This window comes from Prunus dulcis, chromosome 2 (genome assembly GCF_902201215.1).
Source record: "Prunus dulcis chromosome 2, ALMONDv2, whole genome shotgun sequence".
Taxonomy (NCBI): Eukaryota; Viridiplantae; Streptophyta; class Magnoliopsida; order Rosales; family Rosaceae; genus Prunus; species Prunus dulcis.
This window is the reverse complement of record NC_047651.1, coordinates 17,573,361-17,596,632: the sequence shown is the minus strand read 5'-3', so window position 1 is coordinate 17,596,632 and position 23,272 is coordinate 17,573,361. Positions and strand designations below refer to the sequence as shown.

At 36.6% G+C, this 23,272-nt stretch overlaps 5 protein-coding genes across 7 annotated transcripts; 3 read left to right on the top strand and 2 right to left on the bottom strand.

Moving 5' to 3' along the window:
- The first annotated feature begins 688 nt into the window (after positions 1-688).
- LOC117617169 lies at positions 689-3,613 on the top strand. The gene is made up of 4 exons (XM_034346450.1): positions 689-1,163; positions 1,727-2,503; positions 2,616-2,744; positions 3,071-3,613. The coding sequence occupies exons 2-4, from the start codon at positions 1,883-1,885 to the stop codon at positions 3,338-3,340; spliced, it is 1,020 nt and encodes a 339-aa protein (XP_034202341.1). The 5' UTR covers positions 689-1,163; positions 1,727-1,882; the 3' UTR covers positions 3,341-3,613.
- Positions 3,614-3,615: 2 nt separating this feature from the next.
- LOC117617170 (54S ribosomal protein L19, mitochondrial-like) lies at positions 3,616-5,751 on the bottom strand. Its single transcript, XM_034346451.1, has 2 exons — positions 4,447-5,751; positions 3,616-3,921 (listed from the first exon to the last, which is right to left on the bottom strand). The coding sequence occupies exons 1-2, from the start codon at positions 4,715-4,717 to the stop codon at positions 3,815-3,817; spliced, it is 378 nt and encodes a 125-aa protein (XP_034202342.1). The 5' UTR covers positions 4,718-5,751; the 3' UTR covers positions 3,616-3,814.
- A 2,212-nt stretch (positions 5,752-7,963) lies between these two features.
- LOC117617221 (receptor-like protein EIX2) lies at positions 7,964-11,352 on the top strand. 2 transcript variants are annotated; one of them, XM_034346512.1, is made up of 2 exons: positions 7,964-10,857; positions 11,044-11,352. In XM_034346512.1, the coding sequence occupies exon 1, from the start codon at positions 9,469-9,471 to the stop codon at positions 10,852-10,854; it is 1,386 nt and encodes a 461-aa protein (XP_034202403.1). In that variant the 5' UTR covers positions 7,964-9,468; the 3' UTR covers positions 10,855-10,857; positions 11,044-11,352. The 2 variants fall into 2 exon arrangements, with proteins under 2 accessions (XP_034202403.1, XP_034202404.1); XM_034346513.1 differs by having other exon boundaries at positions 11,039-11,352.
- Positions 11,353-11,536: 184 nt separating this feature from the next.
- LOC117618547 lies at positions 11,537-14,620 on the bottom strand. 2 transcript variants are annotated; one of them, XM_034348156.1, is made up of 9 exons: positions 14,445-14,591; positions 14,276-14,356; positions 13,810-14,066; positions 13,444-13,513; positions 13,226-13,305; positions 13,049-13,111; positions 12,880-12,956; positions 12,677-12,760; positions 11,537-12,409 (listed from the first exon to the last, which is right to left on the bottom strand). In XM_034348156.1, exons 1-9 carry the CDS (start codon positions 14,520-14,522, stop codon positions 12,402-12,404), a joined length of 798 nt encoding a protein of 265 aa, XP_034204047.1. In that variant the 5' UTR covers positions 14,523-14,591; the 3' UTR covers positions 11,537-12,401. The 2 variants fall into 2 exon arrangements, with proteins under 2 accessions (XP_034204047.1, XP_034204046.1); XM_034348155.1 differs by lacking the exon at positions 11,537-12,409 and having other exon boundaries at positions 12,444-12,760; positions 14,445-14,620.
- A 1,388-nt stretch (positions 14,621-16,008) lies between these two features.
- Positions 16,009-18,911, top strand: LOC117618546 (ATG8-interacting protein 2-like). Its single transcript, XM_034348154.1, has 3 exons — positions 16,009-16,265; positions 17,008-17,865; positions 18,440-18,911. The coding sequence occupies exons 2-3, from the start codon at positions 17,023-17,025 to the stop codon at positions 18,542-18,544; spliced, it is 948 nt and encodes a 315-aa protein (XP_034204045.1). The 5' UTR covers positions 16,009-16,265; positions 17,008-17,022; the 3' UTR covers positions 18,545-18,911.
- Positions 18,912-23,272: the final 4,361 nt, after the last annotated feature.

Genomic DNA, 23,272 nt, shown 5'->3' with positions numbered 1-23,272 from the left:
ATGTAGGAGGACCCCATAATCGAGGTGATTGTTGGAGCTTCCGGGCAACGCTTTCTCTACAACCTTTCAAAAATTCCCTGCCGTGTCTTGACCATGAGTTTGCCGTGTCAGGAGTCTCTTAACTGTGTCCAAGGCGTTGACCCGTGTCCAAAGCGTGTTGGAGGCGTATCCGCGCCCTGTCTGAGTGTCCGAATGTCGGAAAAGCCGACACTTCAGCTCACTACCGTGTCCGTACAACATATCAAGAGGCACGAGGAAATCACTTTCTGAGAAATTGCATCCGAAAGTGACCTATCAATATATGATGACGTGTATGTGTTTGCATGTTCATGCGCATATAGGAACAGAAACAAATTTTCAATTGGGGGAGCCACCTAGCTATTCTCTGCATATTGACGTAAAAGAAGCAACATTAGCATCTCTTAAAAGGAATTTTGATATCAAATTCAAGGTTTCACACTTGAAAGGAAATTTACTTCTAGAAAACGGTGGTCAAGGGTTCACACTGTAGTTCACTACGAGGAAATTAAGTTTTGCAAAGACTCACCCATGAATGCGTCTGTGTGTGTACCACCTAATTATTTAAAATTAAAAACATATTATTCTTGCACATTTATTGCGAATGGAATCTAGGTGCATTTAGTGCGGAATCTGGGTGCACTTAATGTCCATGTGCAAACACCATCTTTATTTAATCCATCTTCTTTTTTTTCTTGCTTCTCTTTCTGAACTTTTATCCTTGTCAGTTCCTCTCGTCCCTTTTTTTATTTAATCATATTCTCATTCTTCTGCTATTTTAAATTGTGTACAAGTATTTCGTCTTTGAGACTGACGGAGACGACCATGAGGAGGGTGAGGAGAAGGCAGGGAAGCGATACCGTGATCATTAAAGATAATTATATCTCAGCATCAAAAGCCAAAGAAGTTGGTTTTAACGACATGATGAACAATTTCGGGCTAGGAAGAGGGAGGCCTAGAAGAATCGTCATTTCTGACAATCGTATTCAAACAGACGAAAGCTCGTCTGTTGGGATTGGCAATTTGTTCAACAACTACTGCAACTTGTCGGTCGTAGTAATATTTCTTCTTGTTGTAGTTGTACTTATTCCGTTGGGATTGTGGATAAAATGGGCAACAAGACCTACAACGTTGTTAACTGAAGGGTAAGTACTATTTCATCTTCTTCTTCTTCTTTATGCAGCTTTTCTTTTCTTTTTTCCAACTTAGAACAAGTTTTAAAAACTCCGTATGCTATAATATGTATTCTCGTTTTTGTTTTGCTTCTTTAGCCTTTTAGCATGTCATTTGTTAGGGCAAGGTTCATGGGAGTGCCTTGTCATGAATCTTTCTTTGGTTTTGACTGGTAGTTAACAAAAGAAAATTAGATTTTGTATATGCCTGTGCAGATTGCATATTATTGAAAAGGAGCAAGCAGACATGGGCTTTGCTATAGAGTATGATGTTGTGCTTGGTTAATACTTTTACATTCAACTTAGTACGTAATATAAAGTTTATATTTGATCTCATCGTAGACATATCATCTCTGCTATTTTAAATTTCATTTTTGTTTCATAGCTAACTAGCTTTTCTAATTTCATTTTTGTTCCATAGCTAAATAGCTTTTTCAATTTTATTTTTTCATGTCGACATTCTAGGGTAAGAATCTTGTTTAGTGAATGTGTCTGCTATTTTTTTTATTGACTTTTTCTTTTGGTTTATTTTTCAGTGAAATGTCTAGTTTGACAATTTTGATTAACTATGATGGGAGGTGGGTTAACTCAACACTAAAGGAGTACTCATTTCAGATAAAATTACAGTGGAGGAGCTTCGGAAGAAAGTGTACAACATTGTGAATGTGGACCCAAATGAGTATGAGATAACTATGAAAGTTATATATGAAGCAATGAAAACTGCATGGCCGGCAGAGATAGCCGATGATGCTGACGTGAGAGCTTTTATTTTTGAAAGTCTTTCAAGTTCCTACAAGATTCCATTGTGCATTGCATTGAAGGGTAAAGTAAGTAATAAACAAGCTCCATCGGTTGACGTCGGACAAGAATCAATGCCAGTGGACCTCAACGTGAGTACTCAAGTTGTTTTAGAAGATAGTCATGATTCAGAAAATGACTTGGGAAACAAGGAATTTAAGGACTCTGAATCTGAAGTGGAAAACAATAGAACACAGCTAGATAAGTTGCTTTGTGAGAACATGCACTGTGAGGATATGGCATATGTAGAGGCTGATAATATATTCCAAGATCATGCTGAATTCAATGAATTGTGTGGTGACAACAACATGGGGTGTAATGATGTACCAGCCATCAGTGTGCAGTTTGATGAACCCAACTCTGACAAACCAAATTCTCTTGAGCATTCAAGAATGAAAATACTTCAAAAGGGGTTCTATGATTTTCAAGGTGAGGCAGCCAAAATGGATTCACATGTGATAGAATGGGCTGATAAGTTGGTGCAAGAAAACAACGCAAAAATGTTATCATTGCAGGTAATTTTGTTTTTGTTTTTAGAATTGAAAAAACAAATTGGACCATTTCATAAGTTAAATGATTGGTACCCGTGCAAGGAAAGTTTAGCAAGGGTTTCTTTTCCCCTCACAGGATACGGTAGCTGAGATTGCCATGAAATGGACTAAAGTTCTGAGAACTGGGGCTCTTGGGGTGAGATTCATGGGGGATGATCTAAACACAATCATGTTTAACATGGAACGAGGCCAAGACACGACAGAGGTATGTTTCTTTCACCCCACTTTGTGTCTTTTAGCTTCCAGGTCAAAGAGAATGAGATTCCTTTTTGTCTTGCTGGAGAAATTGCTCCATGATTGTAGATGTCTTTCATTTCTTAAGAATGTTTTTTCACAACAAATAGAAAAGTCAGAAGTCTTGAGCATGGCTTACCTGTTCCATAAGAGAGGTGTTGCATGCCAATTAAGCTCATGTCTTGCTCAGCATGCTTTTCTGAATTGATGAGCTTATTATTGCAGATCATGAATGAGCTTCCTGCTTTCTTTTGCTTTTATAATGTTTTATTCCTTGCTGCTTTCTGTTGAATTAAGGTGTGGATGGATGACAACTGTCTGGATCAGTTAGCGCTGATGATTGAGAAAGCCGTTAACTCCACTGGAACTAATTCCCTCTATTCTCCAGATGAAGGAGTTTGTGTTGAACCAACCCGAGGCCTACAAATAAAGATTGGCGAACAAGATTTTCAAAGACCCGGAGATTCTCCTTTGGAAGAAGTTGTTGAGAAGCTCCAGAATGAGAAAAGGAGAGTGGGGAATGACAGTCCAGCAGAGAGCAATAGGCATTTGAAAGAGGAATTGTAGTTAACACTTGTACGTTTTCTGACATGCAATATAACGACCCCTTCTGTAACTCCATTGCAACCTCCACTCCGCATATTCAAGTGGATTTTAGGCTGCTGATGAAGCTGACGATATTCGAAATGACAATTGTAGACATGATTACTTATAGCAGTTCTGTTTTTATTTACACATTTTAACGGAAGCAGAGCATAAAAACTGCTCAAGAGTACGTAGGTCATCTATTTACCATTTTCTCACCTGTGGGAGATATCCCAGTTATTACTATTTGTGTATACTTTAACTTTCAAATATCAGAATAATTCATTAAATAACACAAATTCTACAAACTTCTTGTGTCACTTTCTTTATATTCTTTTCAGTTTATCTGAAAAAATTCATCAAAATACTAATGAATGAAGACTAATTAGTATAAAAAAAATAGTACATAGTATTTATAGAGCTGTAGTGAATAGTAAATCAAACGATGATGAAGCTTTAGTGAATCCGTTTGAAGCGTTTACGATACATATTTTCGTGGCACACAAGTGATTGTGCATCATTGCGATTCTGAACACAAGGCAACCAAAGCTTTAAACAAGGGCCTGCACAAATTAAATGAAGACAATAAAAATAAAACCAGACTGCTAAAATTCTAATATTAAACCTAAAACCAGGCTGTGAAGTTTATGAACTCAAAAACCAGCATATGGAGAGTAAAGAGCTCAAAAGCTTAATCCCACATCACCAACTCAAAGTATCAGTCGGAGAGCTGCTCCTAAACTCATTCTGGGAAACTACTTTTCCAACTTGGTGAATTAATAAACGTATTCAATCTAACACAACTATATTCAGAATGGCATTAAAAAAAAACAGAGAGAAAAAACTCAATTCTGCATAAGATCAAACCGCATTTACATTTGCAAGGGAAATTTTATATGCAACTTCTCAACCAACAACTTCAGCTGTGTCATGCAAGGAAAATACCAAATAGTAAGAGAAGTCATAAACAGAACAAGGGTAGTTTGATGAAGTGCAAGGCATCATCTTTTCTCATTCAATTGGAAAAGCTACTGCTAAATTCGTAAATGACAAAACCTACTCAATAATCCTACTCAATAATGGCTTACAAATGGACTCCAAGGCGGGCATGTACTGGAAATACGGGTCAGATTGGTTCACCTTGGCGATCTCATACACGTGCCTCAAAGACAGTTCAGAAGCGACCACGTGTTTGAGTCGGCTGCTGCCTGAGTCGAGGCTGGTGGCCTTCCTCAGGTACCAGTTGACAGACGGTGACTTTACCATGAACTCGTAGGTGTTGTTCAGGGTCACCACCACGGGTACGTCAAGTTTAAACATTTGGGTCTGGGCGTTGAAGTCCTTGCAAAGGGCCATCATGTTCACTGCCCTGTATTGACCCAAATCCTTGCTCAACGGTTTGGGTGTGGCCACGCCCGCCGGGAGTGTGACCCGGATATTCGCCAGCACGGGTCTTCGGGTAAGAATCTCCTTCAGGTTGACATGGCTTCGCTGCTCTCACATCGACAACAACACTTGCAGGGTCACTTCTCTCACTCTGATGATGGTTCATTAAGGAGAACGTGAGCAAATGCTGTTGAGATATTTTGGGTGGTAGCTGGGTTGTAAGATTTTGGGGACAAACAACTGATGCCTAGTGGATGCTTTTTTTCGGTGGATGCTTTGAGAAGGGGAAGTCTCGGATGAGAAGAATCGGTCTCTGATCAAAAGAAAATTTTATGTTATTGAAGAAAGAGAACAACTTTGTTGGAGGGAGATATCGTGTTCTTCAAGAACACAATACAGCCGTTTTGGAGGGAGGAGGCCTCGTCCCAGTGCAACAGTTTCACACAATTCACTTACAATTGGTTATTGCGTAGCAGTTAGATTAGATCCAACGGTGTTCTTACATATAGGTCCTCACGTAGAGATACTTGCTAGAGAACGACTCTTTTCTTAACGCCAGGCTAGCGCATCAACTAGAAACGGCTGGGGGTGGCCAGCACATGCAGGCCTAGGTGCAAACCCAGACCAAGGTAAGCCATCTGCTGCCATATTTCTTTCCATTGTAGCCCAGTTGCATAAAAGTCTTTGCACAATGATTGGGTGTCTAGAGAATCACCCCTGGCATAAGGAGAACAAATATGCAAATCTGGAACGTTAGATCGAAGATGATTCGACCGTCAAATCGTGTCCGATTTTATATATGTTGTAGTTGGTGTTGTGAGGAGTCTTTAAGTACAGACGGATTGGCAATCGGACATCCCGATCTTAAGTTAGTGTGTTTTGAGGTTAAGGCGAGTGATCGCCGTTCAATTATGCGTAATCGTACAATCAAGAATGATTTGACCGTTGGATCGAGCCCAAATTGATGTAGGGTGATGTCAGAACTATTCAAAGTCCATTGGTATGATAAGATTTGAAATTTGAGGTCGTATGCCCGAGGTGGGAGACAATGGGTGTCATTGGTCTTGTTTTTCCATCAACAGTGTGTGCGTCATAGTTTTGGAGTGTTCTGGATGATAATTGATCACTTTGGATCCCCGGTTTGTCCAAAAGGCATTTTCGTCATTTGGGCATGGAATCTTGGATTTGCGCAAGATTGAAGATAAGGTTGACGACGTGGTTGGCCATGACAGTTTTGGAGTTGTTGGTGACTTTCGCAAGTCGCAAGAGAAGTGAGTCTCAAGTGACGTGTGCCTCGATTTGCATGCAAGTGCACGATTAGTTGAGATGAGCGAGGAGCTCAATTATTGGATTTTGGAGTTTTGACGTGTGCCTCGATTTGCATGCAAGTGCACGATTAGTTGAGATGAGCGAGGAGCTCAATTATTAGTTGAGATGAGCGAGGAGCTCAATTATTATTGGATTTTGGAGTTTTGACGTGTGCCTCGATTTGCATGCAAGTGCACGATTAGTTGAGATGAGCGAGGAGCTCAATTATTAGTTGAGATGAGCGAGGAGCTCAATTATTATTGGATTTTGGAGTTTTGTGTTAAGTTGAGTTACGTACTTTGCTTAGATACTGTTGGAGCTTGAGTTGTCATTGAGGATTCGTTGAGTTGTTGAAGACGCGGCTTATGTGAGTAATACCATATGGATTGTGAGTAAAACCATCTAGATCATGAGTAAAATCAAGAATTATTATATTTATTATGATGTGGTTTTGTAATGTTAATGGATATGATTAATATGTTGTGATGGTTTTTGAGAAACTATTTTGTATGAGTCTAAAATCAATCAAATGTCGTTTGATTTTAAATGAGTTGCAGGTTTTTTTTTTTTTTATTATATTATAATTATTATTTTTTAAATGGATGGTATTTAGGGGAATGACCATGATATGTTGTGATTGTATTGTGGTGTACATAAATGAATGGCCACATAAACGTATATATGTATATAAATATTTACTGTTGTGGTGATTGTATTTGAGATAGAAAACAATGTTTAATGTGGATAGTGCATTTTGTTGTTTACAGCGTGTGTTGATGTTGTGATTGGAAGGAATGATGTGAGAATACACTGATTCCTTCAATTGGAAGAGAACCAGCAGGATGGTTTGACCGTGGCAAGTAATTAGGGAATTGTAGCCCTGGGGTGCGAGGCACCAAACCATTTAGAAATCTAAGTGTCGCCATTACAATGTTCATAAGGGTAACACATAGTTACTTCATGACTTCGGCGTGAATTCGTGAACATGCAACGTGGCATTTTAGATGGTGTAGGTGTTTGTGAGTTGGGAGAGTCTAGCGTATTCTCACTTCTGTTGTTTAATAGTATGAGTTGTGTTTCTAACGGATTTGAAACAGATTTTGAGGTCACAGATGGTGACTTGACAATCTTGAAAATAAAAGGATAGTGATTGGGGTGAGTTGATTGATTATGAGTACCTTGATTATACAAGGGTCGTGGTACGCTAGTGAAAGTGCATGTGTTTGTACATTATATGTAAATGACATATTTATACGGTTAGCTGTGGTTTACTCATACGAGCTTTAGAAAGCTTACTAGGTTTGTTGGTGATGAACCCGATACACTATTCATCGGAGTAGGGGCTAATCTATAGGTAATAGAGTCGCATGGCTTTGTCAAGAGTTAAAACCAAGATGTGCACTTGAAGTGCACAAAGTTTGTTTTGAGAGTATCGTTAAGATTAGACCCAAAATAAAGAAACTCAAATACTTAATAGCACATCAAAATAATTTAATATTTAAAATTTAATAGGGTCAGTTATTAATTTTGGGTTTGTTTATAAAAATAAATGGTATAAGATTTATCTATATCACTATTGCTAAAAATAAGTATATAATTAAATATCTCGTTTTTTTGGATTTATTTTATAGAAATTAAATGATATAATATTTATCTATGACAGTATTGCTAAGAATGCATGCATATATCTCAAAAAGGAAGAGTATATCGCAGAGTTTGTTTGTATCATTACCCAGTGGCATTGATGTAAATAGGATGCATATTTAGTGCTGATATACAAGACTTATTGCGTATGTATGTGGACCGATTTTTCCACTTTTTTAGACCTGCAGCTTTTTTGTTCTTTGGACCTTGAATCTGGACTGATTTGTCAATGCCCCTAATAATAGACCCCTTTAGGTTATTCAGAATCTGGACGCGAAGCTTGGGTTGTTGCAAGGGAGAAATTTTCCTTCTGCTGGGAGTGATTAACTGTGTATTGCCCCATGCATGTCCTTTCAAGATGAGACTCAGAGGACATGCAAGGCACCTAGCTTTTCTCTGCATATTGACGTAAAAGAGGCAACATCATCATCTCTTAAAGGAATTTTCATCTCAAATTCTTGAAAAGGTAATTTACTTCTGAAAGACGGTGGAAATTTCAGGGGTTCACACTGTAGTTCACTAGGAGGAAAGTAAGTGTGGCAAAGACTCACCCATGTTTAGTGCATTAGAAAGTCTCCCTTCGTGAGGCTATGGTAACGATTATAAATACACAATTAATGCTTGTATCTTGAGATGTCAGACAAGCATATATACTTCACCAGTTTTGGTTGTGCCTTTATCTTTGTCTGAATACTTGTGCTTCTTCGTCTTGAATTGATCATGACTCTAACTAACATGGTTGGAGTAAGGTGCTGCTTCAAACTCCTCTATGCAATTGTGGTGCTGATTTTACTACACATGAACAATCCTTGCATTGGATGCAGCGAGAGGGAAAGGCAAGCACTCCTTGCACTTAAACAAGGTCTCGTGGGTGACTTCAGCGATCGCCTCCTTTCCTGGGAAGGAGAAGATTGCTGCAAATGGGATTGGGTCCACTGCAGCAAACAAACTGGCCATGTTGTTCAGCTTTATCTTGAAGAACAATCTTCGCAAGGTAAGATTAGTCCTAACCTCATTGAGTTGCAGCATTTGCAATATTTAAGCTTTAGTGGGAATAATTTAAGTCGGAGCCAAATTCCTTGGATCTCTGAGCAATTTAATATACCTCGATCTCTCTATTGCAAATTTTGGAGGTTTAATTCCATATCAACTTGGAAACCTTAGAAACTTGCTAAACTAAATCCCGTTAATCTCAGTGATGTTGTTGGTTGGCTGGAAGCAGTTAATATGCTTCCTAAACTAACAAACTTGATGTTATCTATGTGTAATCTTCCTCCTCCAGTTATATCCTCTGTTTCTCTCTTGAATTCTTCTAAATCTCTTGTTTATGTCCATCTCTCCGAAAACAATCTTAACTCATCAGTCTTCCAATGGTTGCCCGGTACTTATACCAACCTTGTTTATCTTGATCTCTCGGAAAATAAATTGGGTGGAAGAATACCTGAAAGTATTGGACAGATGTCCAATCTGGAGGTTATCTATTTGAGAATGAATTCTCTTGAAGGAGTAATTTCAGAAACTCATTTCTCGAAACTCTCCAAATTAAGGATTTTGCATTTATCCTCTAACTCACTAGTTTTAAACTTCAGTTTTGATTGGGTTCCTCCCTTTCAATTGCTTGAGATAAGATTGGGGTCTTGTAAGATGGGACCGTATTTCCCGAAATGGCTTCAAACTCAGAGAAGTTATTACCGGCTGGATATTTCTGATGCTGGAATTTCTGATACCATTCCAACTTGGCTTGGTGTGGTTTGCGAAATGAAGTCGAGTATATGGATTTGTCCCACAATCAACTCAGAGGAAATTTGAGATCAGAGTTAGCAGTTAATTTAAATGTGAGTTGGAACCAATTGGAGGGTCCGATCCGATCACTCCCTTCAATCCGATCACTCTCTTTAATCCCAACAGGAGGAGGATCATTTCTAGATCTCTCCAATAATAAATTTTCAGGATCAGCGTCATTTTTGTGTACAACCGAGGTGAGTTATTTAACCTATCTTGATCTCTCAAGCAACCATGTATCCGGAGAACTTCCAGATTGTTGGATCCATTTTCAACAATTAGTCTTTCTTGATTTGAGCAACAACTCTTTATCTGGGAAAATTCCTACCACGATGGGATACTTGTTTCGTATGGAGACACTAAGACTAAATAATAACAGATTTGTCGGAGAGTTGCCTTCACAATTGAAGAATTGCACAAAGTTGACACTTGTTGATGTCGGGGAAAATAAATTATCAGGATTAATACCTGAATGGCTAGGGGAAAATCTGCTAAATTTGTCTATCATTATCCTTCGATCTAATCAGTTCTATAGGAGCATCCCGCCACAATTATGCCATCTTACACAACTTCAAATTTTGGATTTGTCAATGAACAACATCACTGGAATTATACCCAAATGTCTCAACAATTGGACTACTTCGGCTCAAAATGGACATTCAAGTCCAAGTATCTTACATTACAATAGAATTCAATCGGAAGTATTTTCCTTGGAGTTGCCTTATGAGTATGAAGCATCTTTGACATGGAAAGGAGTAAAGTCAAAATACAAAAGTATTCTGGGACTTGTAAAGAGTATTGATCTCGCATGCAATAAGTTGAGTGGGGAGATTCCTATTGAAATCACTTATCTTGTTGGTTTGGTTTCTTTAAACTTGTCGAGAAACCGATTAACAGGTCAAATACCTTCAAGGATTGGGAATTTGCAAAAGTTAGATTCTCTTGATTTATCAAGAAACCAGATAAATGACAGAATTTCAATAAGTATTTCTCGGATAAATTGTATTGGTTACTTGGACTTGTCAGAAAACAACTTGTTTGGAAAAATTCCAATAGGCACTCAGCTTCAAACCTTTGACTATGCTTATGGTGGAAATCCTCTGCTTTGTGGAGAACCACTCCCAAGGACATGCCCTAAGGAGGAAAAAGGTCCGGGACAATCTGTGTTGGTGAATGAAGACGACAAAGATGGGCTCATAACACAAGGATTTTACATCTGCATGGGGCTTGGGTTTGCCATTGGATTTTGGGGAGTTTGCGGCACTCTTCTGCTCAATAGGTCATGCAGATATACGTACTTCAATTTCTTGACCTTTCTGAACGATTGGCTGTACGTGAAGGTAGAAATCATCAGGCAAAGGATCCTTAATAAATAAAAGGTAATTACTACTATCTTTCTTACATACTAGTTATGAAATTAAATGATGCAAGTTAGTTGTTCTTAACCCCGAATATAAATGCATATATTACAGAACATAAGAAATGAAAACTAAAAATTAAAATTGAGTTTATATGATTTATCTCTTTCAATCTTATGGGTTGTTTAACCTTTGTCTTTAGCGCAGGCACCTTTGAGACGATATGCTTCCCTTCAGTTGAAGATGGATGCGATGAAGGACTCCTGTTTGTACTAGTTTTCGAGTATTTGAGTGATGATAAGGGATCTCACTGAAATAAAGGAACCATTTTAGTATATTTGTTGTGCTGTTATTTGTAAGAACTTAACGGGAACTTCTTCCATGAACTATTTGGTATGATGTTCTTGTGTACCTCATGGTGTATGTTTTTTTCTTTCGCAATGTAGGAAATGTAGACGCAGAATTGCCTTTTACTGTATTGCTGTTATGAATAAAACAATGGAATTTGAGTTAACATATGTCATTATCTTTCGTCTGTGTAAGAAAGAAAATACTTGTCTTAAAACGGAAGAAAATAGAAATTGATGATACATTGGCCTGCTCAAGTTTGCTGTATTCTACATTCGCCTATAAAGTATCTAAGTCTCATAACCACAAGGAAATAGCAATAGAAATGAAGAAGGTAAAAACAGAGCAAAAACAGGGGAGAGGATATTGCTCGCGGCGCTAGCTTTTCTATTTATACAAAAAGACATGTACGTATTAATAACAACACTTGGAAATTAATTTGAACAACTTGTGCACTAATTCATCAAAAGTCATGACATGTAAAAAAAGAAAAAGAAATTACGCTTCTTTAGAATCAAGGTTTCAATGATGGAGCCAATTGCAAGAGACAGCGCTTATTATGAGATGTGCTTTGCGACGGATGAAAATTGCAGAAGTGAAGCTTCAGAAGGAACTATACAAACAGAACAGCAGAAACAGTTTACGGGAAAAATATGTAAAGAATGTACCACAATTTGCACTGGTGGGTGCTTTGGCTTTAGATTTGAACCGATCGTGACAACTACCGCCATGAGGAGGGTGAGGAGAAGGCAGAGAAGTCGAAATCTAAATGAAAGGAAAGATACCTTGATATCAACCCGAGGCCTATGAAATAAAGTTTGGCGATCAAGTTTTTCGAAGACCTGGAGATCCAGCTTTGGAGGAAGTTGTTGAGAAGCTCCAGAATGAGAAAAAGTGAGTGGAGAATGAGAGTCCAGCAGAGAGCAATAGGCATTTGAAAGAGGAACTGTAGCTATACTTATAAATTTTCTGACATGCAATATAATGACCATTTTTGTAACTCCGTAGCAACCTCCACTCCGAATATTCATGTATTACCATTCAAGTTGATTTTAGGCTGCTGATGAAGCCGACGGATATGCGAAATGACAATTGTAGACATGATTATTTATCGAGATTCTGTTTTTATCTATTTATTTTAATGGAACCAGTGCATAAAAACTGCTCAAGAGTAGGCCATCTATTTACCATTTTCTCATCTGTGCGGGATATCCCAGTTAGTCACCTGCAGGTGTAAAAGGTAAGTATTTCACCATTGATTAGAATGAAAACCCAGAAGCAAATTCAATAATACTCAGCTTCTTTGTTTAAAAGGAGACAAATTCTGTTCAACAGATCACAACAGAGGAAGTACATAAAATTTCTGACTGTAAGATTCTAAGTCTCTGATAATGAAGTTTGTCGTTTGCATTTTAAATGAATTAATACATTCACAGCTGGATAGGGAATAAGAAGAAGAACAGTATGAAAAGAAGCTACTTCAACTTCTTACTGAAGTCAGGAAGCTCAAGGATCCGAATCCTGGGAATTGTAGCTGCCTCCTCCCTCTCCTTCTGTGTATTGTACCCCCAATCCCCTGATCCAATTCATCCCAAATTAGCAACCGCAGCGAATGAGTACCACAATGAAGCCCATACAGCGTTATAATAGACAAGTTAAAGAGCGTGTTTGATAAGGGTAAAGGGAGAATTTTACCTAGATACAAATTCCAACCATCCAATTCAGGTTCTTTGATCACATTCTTTAGGGTTGCCAGTCGATCTTCGACAAAGCTGGTCAATGTTGAACGTATATTATCGAAAATTCTGAGCATTTAGTATCTTATAAATAAAAAATTCAAACATGAAGCAGAAAAGTATCTTACTGCAGTTTCAGCCCCTGATGTTCTGGTTTCTTTTGAAGCTGCTTCAATACTTCTACCTTGGGACTGGAAGAGGAATTCAATACATAAGGGTAAAGTTCCACATTAGGGAAAACCAACCGCAGGTATAAGTACCAAAACAATCAAACACAGATTGAAATCAAGTTAATTTCCACTAACCCACTTCCAAGACCAAATATTCTTTCAGGCGGTATTGTAACTCCAGCAAGTTTTCGCAGTAAAGCATCAGCAAATCGGCTCTGCAATAGGTGAAAGAAGAACAGGAAATAAGAAAGTAAGAGAATGAAAAAAGGGCAAAAGTTTACTTTTACAGCCACCACAACATTTTCAGTCTTTAATTGGATTGTGTCAGAAAGAGAAAACAAAGATACTCACACCTGTTTTGTGGTGACAATGTATATGGTTGAGCTTGCAAATTTTAGAGCATCAGGAACACCTGGATATAATCTGCAAGCAAATTATCTTCTACTTAGATATGCATTGAGCCCTCCCAGTCCCAACAAGTTTGAGAAGAGACTAGAATTATGTTAAGGGGTTTTTTTTTTTAATCACAAAACGTCCATGACGTTCATGTTAACCCCGCATAAAGGGTTAATAGTTTCGTGAACCACATGACGTTTCAAGATAAAAACCCTTATGTTAAACAAGAAAAAATTAAATCTTAAATCAAACAACCTTAAAATGCTTTTGTCTTTTGTATATGAATAAATAGCTCCTTTGCCAGAAAAGTCTGAATTGGATACCTATTTGCACCAATCCAAGTTGTTAGGTCCTCATCCATCCACTCATCCCTGACCTTACCAAAAAGATTAATAAGAGCATCCCTCTCCTCACCCCACTCTTCCATAATCACAGGCTTCAGCTCTGACCACTTCTCCAATATCCCCTCCACTGTAATCCCTTCGGCGACCGATGACTTTCGTATAGAAGGGATTCTCGCCTCCAGCAGCAACCTCACAAGCAATAGATTCTCATATCCAGTTTCCACCACAGGCCTCACCTGCCACACCACAATTCATCATTCCTTCTTCATTCAAACACGGGTTAAGGTTCTCTTGTCAAACAGTCTAGCATGTTATGTTAACAGACAGTAAATAACAACTGCACGAACATAATTCTATCTAATTAGCATGTTATGTTACCAGACTCTGAATCGAGATGATACATTACATACATAAAATTTGTGTAATTATTATATGGAGGACCTACTATGTGCATCTGCTCAACAACCCAATCCTCCAAAGTTGAATCCACACCGTTGAATAGACTTGGCCATCTCACTTTAGCAGCCTACACATAACCACCGTTCACACAAATTAATCAATCAATTAAGCAAATATTTTCAAGCTTGTGAAAATGTGAAAACACAATACACGACCTTCACAGCAGAGAGAGAGCTCTCTCCACAGCTATCACACAAAACTCCATCAAAATCCAAAGCATATAAATCCCCCATTTCCTCTCGCTCTCTCTCTCTCTCTCTCTCTCTCTCTCTCTCTACTCTTGACTCTCTGGTCTGAGTGGTCTGCAGTTTGTTTTATTTTCTCGACGGAGGTCTTTAAGTAGTGGGTGATCATTCTCCGCACCTTTTGAATGGGCTTTTACTGGGCTGGATGGAGGCCCAATCTTAACTGACGACATGCCGTTTGTGCAGACTCTCACTATCTTATCTTTCTTTAAAATTTGAAACGACAAAGGAAAAGGTTTGAGGTGCACGCTGGCACCGCAATGATTGAGTATGGTGGGGGTCTATTTTAGTATTTGCAACCCACTTCCTTTGTTTTCACTACCATGCCACCATTGCCAATTTGCCATATCCATTAGATTACAGTGGAAGGAGTAATGCTACACTTACTATATTTTTATTTTATATTTTTATACCACATGATGTGGCATGTTCATATTATATACCACATTAATTAAATCAATGACTTGTATTTTAATTAAGACAATTAGAAAAATAAATACTGGAATAAATCATAAAATAAAAGAAAATATTAAATAATTTTAATTGATGTGGTTGTCCATTTCAGTTGCCACATAAGATGGTACATGAATGTAGTATACAAATGTGGCAAGAGTAAACATTATATAAAAAGGAATTGTGAAAGCCACGGGTCACTTGCATTTTCCCCACCCATCTCTTAACTCATTTGGATAATCAACTATAGTAACAAATATTATGATCATAACGTGGGTTAGGTCAATTGATCAGAATAGTAAATTCGTCTTTTTGTGTCTAAAGTCGAGTCCTTATTTCCTTAAATTAAATTAAATTAAATTAATGTAATTTATTGTTATATATAAAAGAGAATCACCATTGCACTCATCAACATAAACGGTCCCCAAAAAAACAATTTGAACCAAACAACACAACAAGAGCAAATATTTATAAAACACCAATTTTTTAAGTATTGTAACGGGTTGAATGCAGTGTTTTAAACTTACTTTTTCAATGTCTTCCAACATTTATTAGAGAAACACTACTAAATTAATATTTAGTTGAATTGGTCAATTTTAAAATATTTTGAAAATTAAAAGTTGTTTAGTGATTTTTGAGTGATATAGTAAATTTTTAACTACTTATCTTTTAATATATTAATTCAATCAATTAGATCTTAGTTTAGTGGTATTTTTCTTTTTAATGACGGAAGAGGTCGTAAGTCCGAAACCCCCATGTTGATTTAAAAAAAATTCAAAGATTCAATTTCTTTTGAAAAATATCCAACTTTAAATTGGACACTAAAAATTTCATTAGAAGTTGGATATGGTAATGTAAATAGCAACACACGCGAAATGGATAAGAAAAAAACAGAAAATTACAATAACGCCACTCATTAACAACAGAAATCTGGCGTGACGCAGTAAGTTCCTCGCTCGGCACACACGCAATCCCAAGCCCCCTCGTTTCCGTATCTCTCACCCAGACACACACGATAGCCGACAAACCTCAACCCCACCTGATACAGCCGGTCAACCGACGTGTCCAGTTTATCCTTACCGGTACCGCCGGTTTCCTTCTTCATCTCCCTCTCTTATTACGCGAGAAATCTCCGCGTATAAAAAACCCCATCCCCCTCCATTTATTCTTCCACTTCCCGATACAGTTTTTCATTTTTAACCTTCAACCCCATCACAACGTCGTTGTTGCGATTCTCGATCATATATTCCTCTAGATCTAATCCCGTCACGAGTTTCTGTGAGTTCTTCGTATTCGAAATTAATCCGATATATTTGTTTATTTTTTGGTAGTTGATTGTTGTTTTTTATTGATCGGACTGGTTGATGCTTTTGCTTTAGATTTGGATTGTTTGGAGGAGTTTTGGTGTTGTTATTTGTATCCAATTATTCACATGCAAATTGTTCTGTTTTTTTTTTTTTTTTTTTTGCATAGCAGCATGTGATTAGGTTGTTGAGGATTTCTTTGTTGATACTGAGGGTTGGTTCTTATTCAATTTTCTATTGATTAAGTATGTGTTTGGTTGGAATTAATTCGTTTTTTTTTTTTTTTGGAATTGGGAAAACATCACTTTTGTTAATTGCAAATATGTATTTGTCATTTCTTATATACTGATGAGAACTTTGTTCTGTGTAATATAAGGTTACTTTGATTTTTATGGGTGGAAATGAAATCCATAGTAATTACTATTTTAGTGGCCAAAAATCGATTTATGTATGAACTTTTTATTCTTATTTAAGTGTGGTTTAAGTCATTTTAATTCATTGTTGTTTATCCAAAAGAAAGTTGCTTGATCATACACAAGATAGTTTTGCTTTAAAGTAATGTTTTGTATGCATTTTACTGCGTAAATGTGACCAAGACATTCTCATGACCTGAAGATAAGAATTGATTTGATTTGTATCTCTTTTTTACGGCATTCTGATGGGTTTTTTCTTGTTGGTTATTTTGTGTCTACTTGGGCCTTATAAATGTGAAATAGGAAACTTCCTTTAAGATGGCAGATAATGAGGAGGTAGAGGAAAGTACTGCTCGTGGGAATGGATGGGAAGTTGTCTCACTTACAGAATCAACATATGCTGCTTCTCCTGGTCCACAAGGAGTTCAACTGAACAATGACGGCAAGATCAATACCTTTGGAGAGCAAGCGGAGACTTCTCATGCTCTGTTCATGTCTGGTCACTTTGTTTTTCCACCCAGTCAGCATGAGAATTTGCCTGTGGAGACTGACAGCAGCAAAATTCATAATGAACATGTGGACAAGGATGCAGTAACTGAGGCTGAGATAGGTATTGAAGGTGGTAGGTCCAGTGGAAAGGAGGAAGAAACTTTGACTTTGAAAGGGTTGAATGTTCCGGATGAGTTTACGGGAATGCCGTTTTCAAAAGAGAAGGATAATATGCTATCCATTGGTGGTAGAGACTTTGAAGAAGGCGCTACACTGGAAGGGTCTGTGGCTGACAAAGAGCAGACTATATATGATGCTGCGAAATATAGTTTAGATGGTGAAACAGCTCTTGGTGGTTCAACCCCATATGGTGAGAGCACTGCTCTTCCTGGACGTATTGAACCTTCAGAACAAGGTTTAGATTCTTCTGAGGACATCTCACAATCCCCAAGGCCACCGCATGATGATAAATTTGACGTTTCTGGCCTGCCCTGTGGAGCGTGGTGGAAAAGAAGAGCTGCTTCCTTGTATTGTCATGCAAAAGAAGCAAATGCATATTGGTCTATTTTTGTAGCAGCAGCTGTGATGGGGCTTGTGTTACTTGGGCAGCGGTGGCAGAATGAGAGGTGGCAGGCTCTACAACAAAAGTGGCAGTTGAGCGTCAATGATCAGGTTTGTTGATTGCTATTTTTTTCTATTATGAGTATGTTTCAATTTTCACTTTTCTTTTTCTGGTCAAGGAATTGATGCATCTCATGTTTGTTGGTTTTCCTTTGCCTGATCTCTCTTGTTGGTTAAGGTATCACATAATAGATTTTACTGTACATACCTTTTTTTTGGGTCAGCTGGTAGGTAGTATTAAAGAGTGTTTCTGAATAACTCTTTGCTTACTGAATGGCTAATCACATCCTCCCATCTAGGATTTTAAATAGCAAATACTTACTGACTTTAAATCAATCTAATAACAGTTTGTAATTTCAATAGTGTGTGATGTTTATTGTGTATGCCATAAAACTTCATGATGTTAGCGTATCATGAAATGTCATAGATGTGTTAATTCATGATGTTAGTGTAACTGGTGTGGGTTTTTGTTCTTTTATTTCTATCGTATGGTCATACAATTGCATTTTTTAGCAGTAGCGTATTGTGCACACCAACGCTCGTTGGTTCATTTGCCCCACTTTGTTTCACCCTAAACCTTCCATTTTTTAATGACACTGACATTGTCATATCATCATCTTGACAGAAAACAGGAAGGATGTTTGGTCCCATATCTCGACTAAAAGACGTGATAGTTGGCAGCCAGAGCCGAGGATCCTTTATCCGGGTCAGCTCCTCAAGCGACTCTTAAGATGATGACGAAAAATACCACAGGGTTGGAGGGAGAAGGATACACAGATGAGGGGGTTATGATTAGTTTGTTGTCCAACTGTGGTTCACTCATATTCCTAGTCTCAAAGTTTGATGTTGCCATTGTATGATATTTTCTTTTATTGCCTTGAATTTGACTTGTACAGAGCTTCACAGGGGGGCTGGCAATAACTCACATGTTATACTTATTTCTGTGTTTAATTTTCTTCTTTTTGGCTAAAGTTGTGTTGTTCTTTCTTATGAGGATTGAATACACAATACTCTAGGGTTTCCCTAATTTTTTCCTAAATTTGTAAACTGGGCATTAAGAATGAAAGTTTTATAATGTTAAGCTATGTTTGCACTTATCATTATCATGTTAAGTACCATTTTTATTTTCGTACTTCTGATTTGTTCGGGAGTTGCTGGAAGATCTTTAACACAATTTTCGAAATTTAAACACTAACGTACGCTGTTTTAAAATATAACCAATTGAATCAAAGGCTCTTTAGTTTTAACCCATAAAAAACTTAACTAATTTGGAAGAAAGATAATTAATTTTGCTTAATTAACATAAAACCAAAGCCATCTAATTTTACCAAAAGGACATCCAACAACTCTAAAATTACTACATGTGCCATTGTAGAATTGTACCAGAAGGGTAGAATTGTCTTATCAGAAGAGTAGAATTGTCTTATCAGTTGTTATTTTTTACCTGGTCCAACGAATCTGGGCCTCTCTTTGGGCTAATCCAAAATAGTAGTTTTTTCCTAGGTATTAAAACTAAAATCAAAATATCTAATATCTTACAAACTAATTAATAAAGTTAATTATGTCTAAAACCTAATTTTTCTTTATATCAATTGGTGAATCATTCAAAATCCACCAATAGGGGGTTAGTTGTATTGGTTCAGGACTTTGGTGTGCTATGAAGTGGTTTTGGATTTAAGCTCCCATGGCGAGTGTGTGTGAGGTTGTCCCCCTTCCCCTTCCTAACTTCAACAACAACAAAACTAATCCAAAATCCCAATAAATACCATTAACTAATTTAAATGTTTAAAAAAATTACTTAATGAAAAATTTTCATCAATAACGCTACGGGCACCAACTTGTTTACCAACTTTTGAATACCAACACATGTGGCACATGACATGGCAACCTATGTCATCTGCCACCTCATTTATTTTCATTACATAATTTGTTATATAAATAAAAGAATTTCACACCGAAAAAAGAAAAAAGAAAAAGAAAAAGAAATTCTTTTATTTATATAACAAATTATGTAATTAAAATAAATGAGGTAGCAGATGACATAGGTTGTCATGTCATGTGCCACATGTGTTGGTATCCAAAAGTTGGTAAACAAGTTGGTGCCCGTAGCATTATTGAATTTTCATATATATATATATATATATATATATATATAAAGCAAAATGCATAGAATTGTGAAACATTCAAAATACCAAAAAATGTCCTTGATTAATATACAAACTGTTGAGGCCCAAGATGTCACAAGAAGCCTAATATAACATATAATGTTGGTCATGCGTTAATCGAAGCTGTATTTTGGAAATTAATATCAAAGGAATGTGGATGACCACCATAACATCCATTACCTCCACCTCTTATTGGTTTGTAATCTATGCCCTTATTATTGTAATTAGTAACTATAAATTGAGGGTTAAATACCTCTATTGTAAGCCTATAAATAGGTGCTTATCAAAAATGAATAAGATAAGTTGATACAAGTTCATAGAACAAATTCTCTGTATTTCTCTTCCTCTTATTGCTCTCTACAATTCCCTCTAGTTTTATAACACGTTATCAACACGACATTGCTCTTGGTATGTTTTCTTTCTTCTTATATGAGCTAGAGTCATCACATGGTATAGAGTTTCTTTGTACTCACCATCAGACTTCATCATGCTCGTTTAAGGAAAAAAATTCTTATTCTTATTACACATGAATATAATGCCATATTTTTTTTATTTGTTTGTTTATTTAATTTTAAGTATGATCTTAATTATTATGATGAGTTTGTATTATACAAAAGATTAGGGCCCGAAGTTCCTCAATCCTCATCATATAACTAGATTAGGACCTAGAGTTCTTTTGATTGAATCATAACCTGAAGTTCTTTGATTCCAAATAATTGAGGGCGTGAAGTTTCGCGAATTTAAAGAGCACATAAGGACATGAACCTCCTCGATTTTGTATTAATCAAAATCAGAATTCCATGAGGCCTACATATGTCAAAAACCCGAACCAGAAGTTTCGAGTGCATATACATTGATTTGAGTATGAAGTTCAAAGCACAACTATTAATTCAATTTATTTATATCTACGTATTCGAACTTGAAGTTTCAAATATATATTGATATGAACCTGAAGTTCATAGTTTTTTGTGGATCTTAATACTATATATGAACCTGAAGTTCATTACTTATTTGTGCCTATATGAACCTGAATTGGTTGGAAACCCAATTCTTAAACTTGTAGTTTTCTCTACATATTGAATACACATTAATATTGGATTATCTTGGAATTTCATAGTCTTTAATTTATTTAATTTATTTAATTTATTCCTCATTTATACCACTTTACTCATTTTATTTTATTTATGTTGGTTTATTAGTTAATTTCTTTTTACGATGATAATGTTTTGTATTACAGCCCCAATATTGACAGTCAGAGGCGTCTATTGGAGAAACTTCCTACTTTCTTTTGTGGGTAGGAAGTTTATGATGTCATGAACCAAAAGTTCATGAGGCCCCAATATTACACAACTATTAAAGTAGTTGAAGTTTATGATGTCATGAACCAAAAGTTCATGAGGCCCCAATATTACACAACTATTAAAGTAGTTGAAGATTATAATATCATGAACCAGAAGTTCATTGACCGGATAACTTTTATGTTGTGGTATGATTATCTTGGCAATCCATATTCCACAATGACACATAAGAGTTTTATAAATTTGTAAGGACATTGTTTAAAGACTCAAAATATTGTCTTGTCCAACAAATATCATTACAAAGAATGCTCATCATTTAAAGACTCAAAATATTGTCTTGTCCAACAAATATCATTACAAAGAATCCTCACAAATAAAAGTTGTCATGAGATCATCAAAGTCAAAAATTGACTTTGAGCCCTCTTTCCTGAAATAATTCAAGGGGATATTTGTGAGCTTATATAACATTTAATTATGGATCACTTCACCAGTTTTATTAATTGTGCCTACTAAAATGGTCACATATTTGTCTCTTGTCAAGACGTTTACGAGCACAACTCCCACATTATCCAATCCAGTCAATTTGACTTGATAATGATGATGAGTTTATTTTCCTAAATTTTGAGACAATTTTCCCGCCATTAGGGGGAGAAATGGCAGTTCCTGAAGAATGTCGTGAAATAGTGTTGAATCAATCCGCTTTTGTCTCATCAAGATAATGCATATAAAAGTTGTACATATGCTAACATGGATTGATATTCTCATATCACAATCCATTAACATGGTGACTATATATATAATGCATGCCTGAAGCATGACAGAAATATAGGTTCTAAAGACTTAACTCCTCATAAGTGGAGATTATTTGAAAAATTCAAGCCCTATAAAAAATAACGCTCTATAGGATTATGATCCACATATTCTAAATAATTCATTGTAAAAGAGATGTTTGTCTCACAAATGACAACATAAGCCCCTGAATAGGCATTGGTACCCCAAAGCAATGAGATGCTTATAAATTATGCATGCGCATGCCCATGAGAATTGTGGGATCACAAATTGATGATACATTTGGTTTATTAGTAGCTACTACAATCATCAAGGGCTATGATTATATTAAATCACGTTTCATGAATGTCGACAAGTTAAGTGATTGGCCAAAAATGGAAATAGGCAATTCCATTTATCACTAAATATGAAGTGTGGGATATTGAACCTATAGCTCAAACACCGAATTACAAATTCTAAGTATGAAGGTTATGAATTGGTGCTTATGAAGTGAAATAAGATCACTAATATGACATAAGGTTTCCTGGGAGAGACATGGTTTTAGTCTCCCATCTCATCATAGATGCATCCACATTTCTATAAGTGCAGTTGTTACTTTAACGTGAAACTTATAGCATATGTTAAATGCATATTTATTAAGACTATATGGTACATGGAAATCCTCAAAGCTCATGAAATATTTGAGATATATCGGATGAAGCAACCTCTTGAAGGATATAAAGTACCAAAATATTCTTAATTAAGAGTTATCACTAAAAGTTTGAGTATTTTGAATTCAAATTTGATATTATTGTAACATATTCTAACTATTAAATTTGTTGTTGATGCTCCTAAATATTTCAATCATTTGAAAAGTGAAAAACAGGTCGAATAGTGTGATAGACGATCATGTATGAAGACAATGTTGCTTGTATTGCTCAAATCAGAGAAGGGGAGATATTAATCAGGGGGAGATATCAATCAGGGGGAGCATCCCAATTCTACTACATGTAGGACGTATGCACGTTGTACTCTTTTTCCCTTCGACTAGGTTTTTGTCCCACTGGGTTTTTCCTAGCAAGGTTTTAACGAGGCAACATAAGCGCATCCAACACCATATCAATGATCCAGAAGAAAGTTTCACTCTTTTTCCCTTCACTTCGGTTTTGTCCCATTGGGTTTTCCAAGCAAGGTTTTTAATGAGGGAACTATGTCATTGTATGGTGG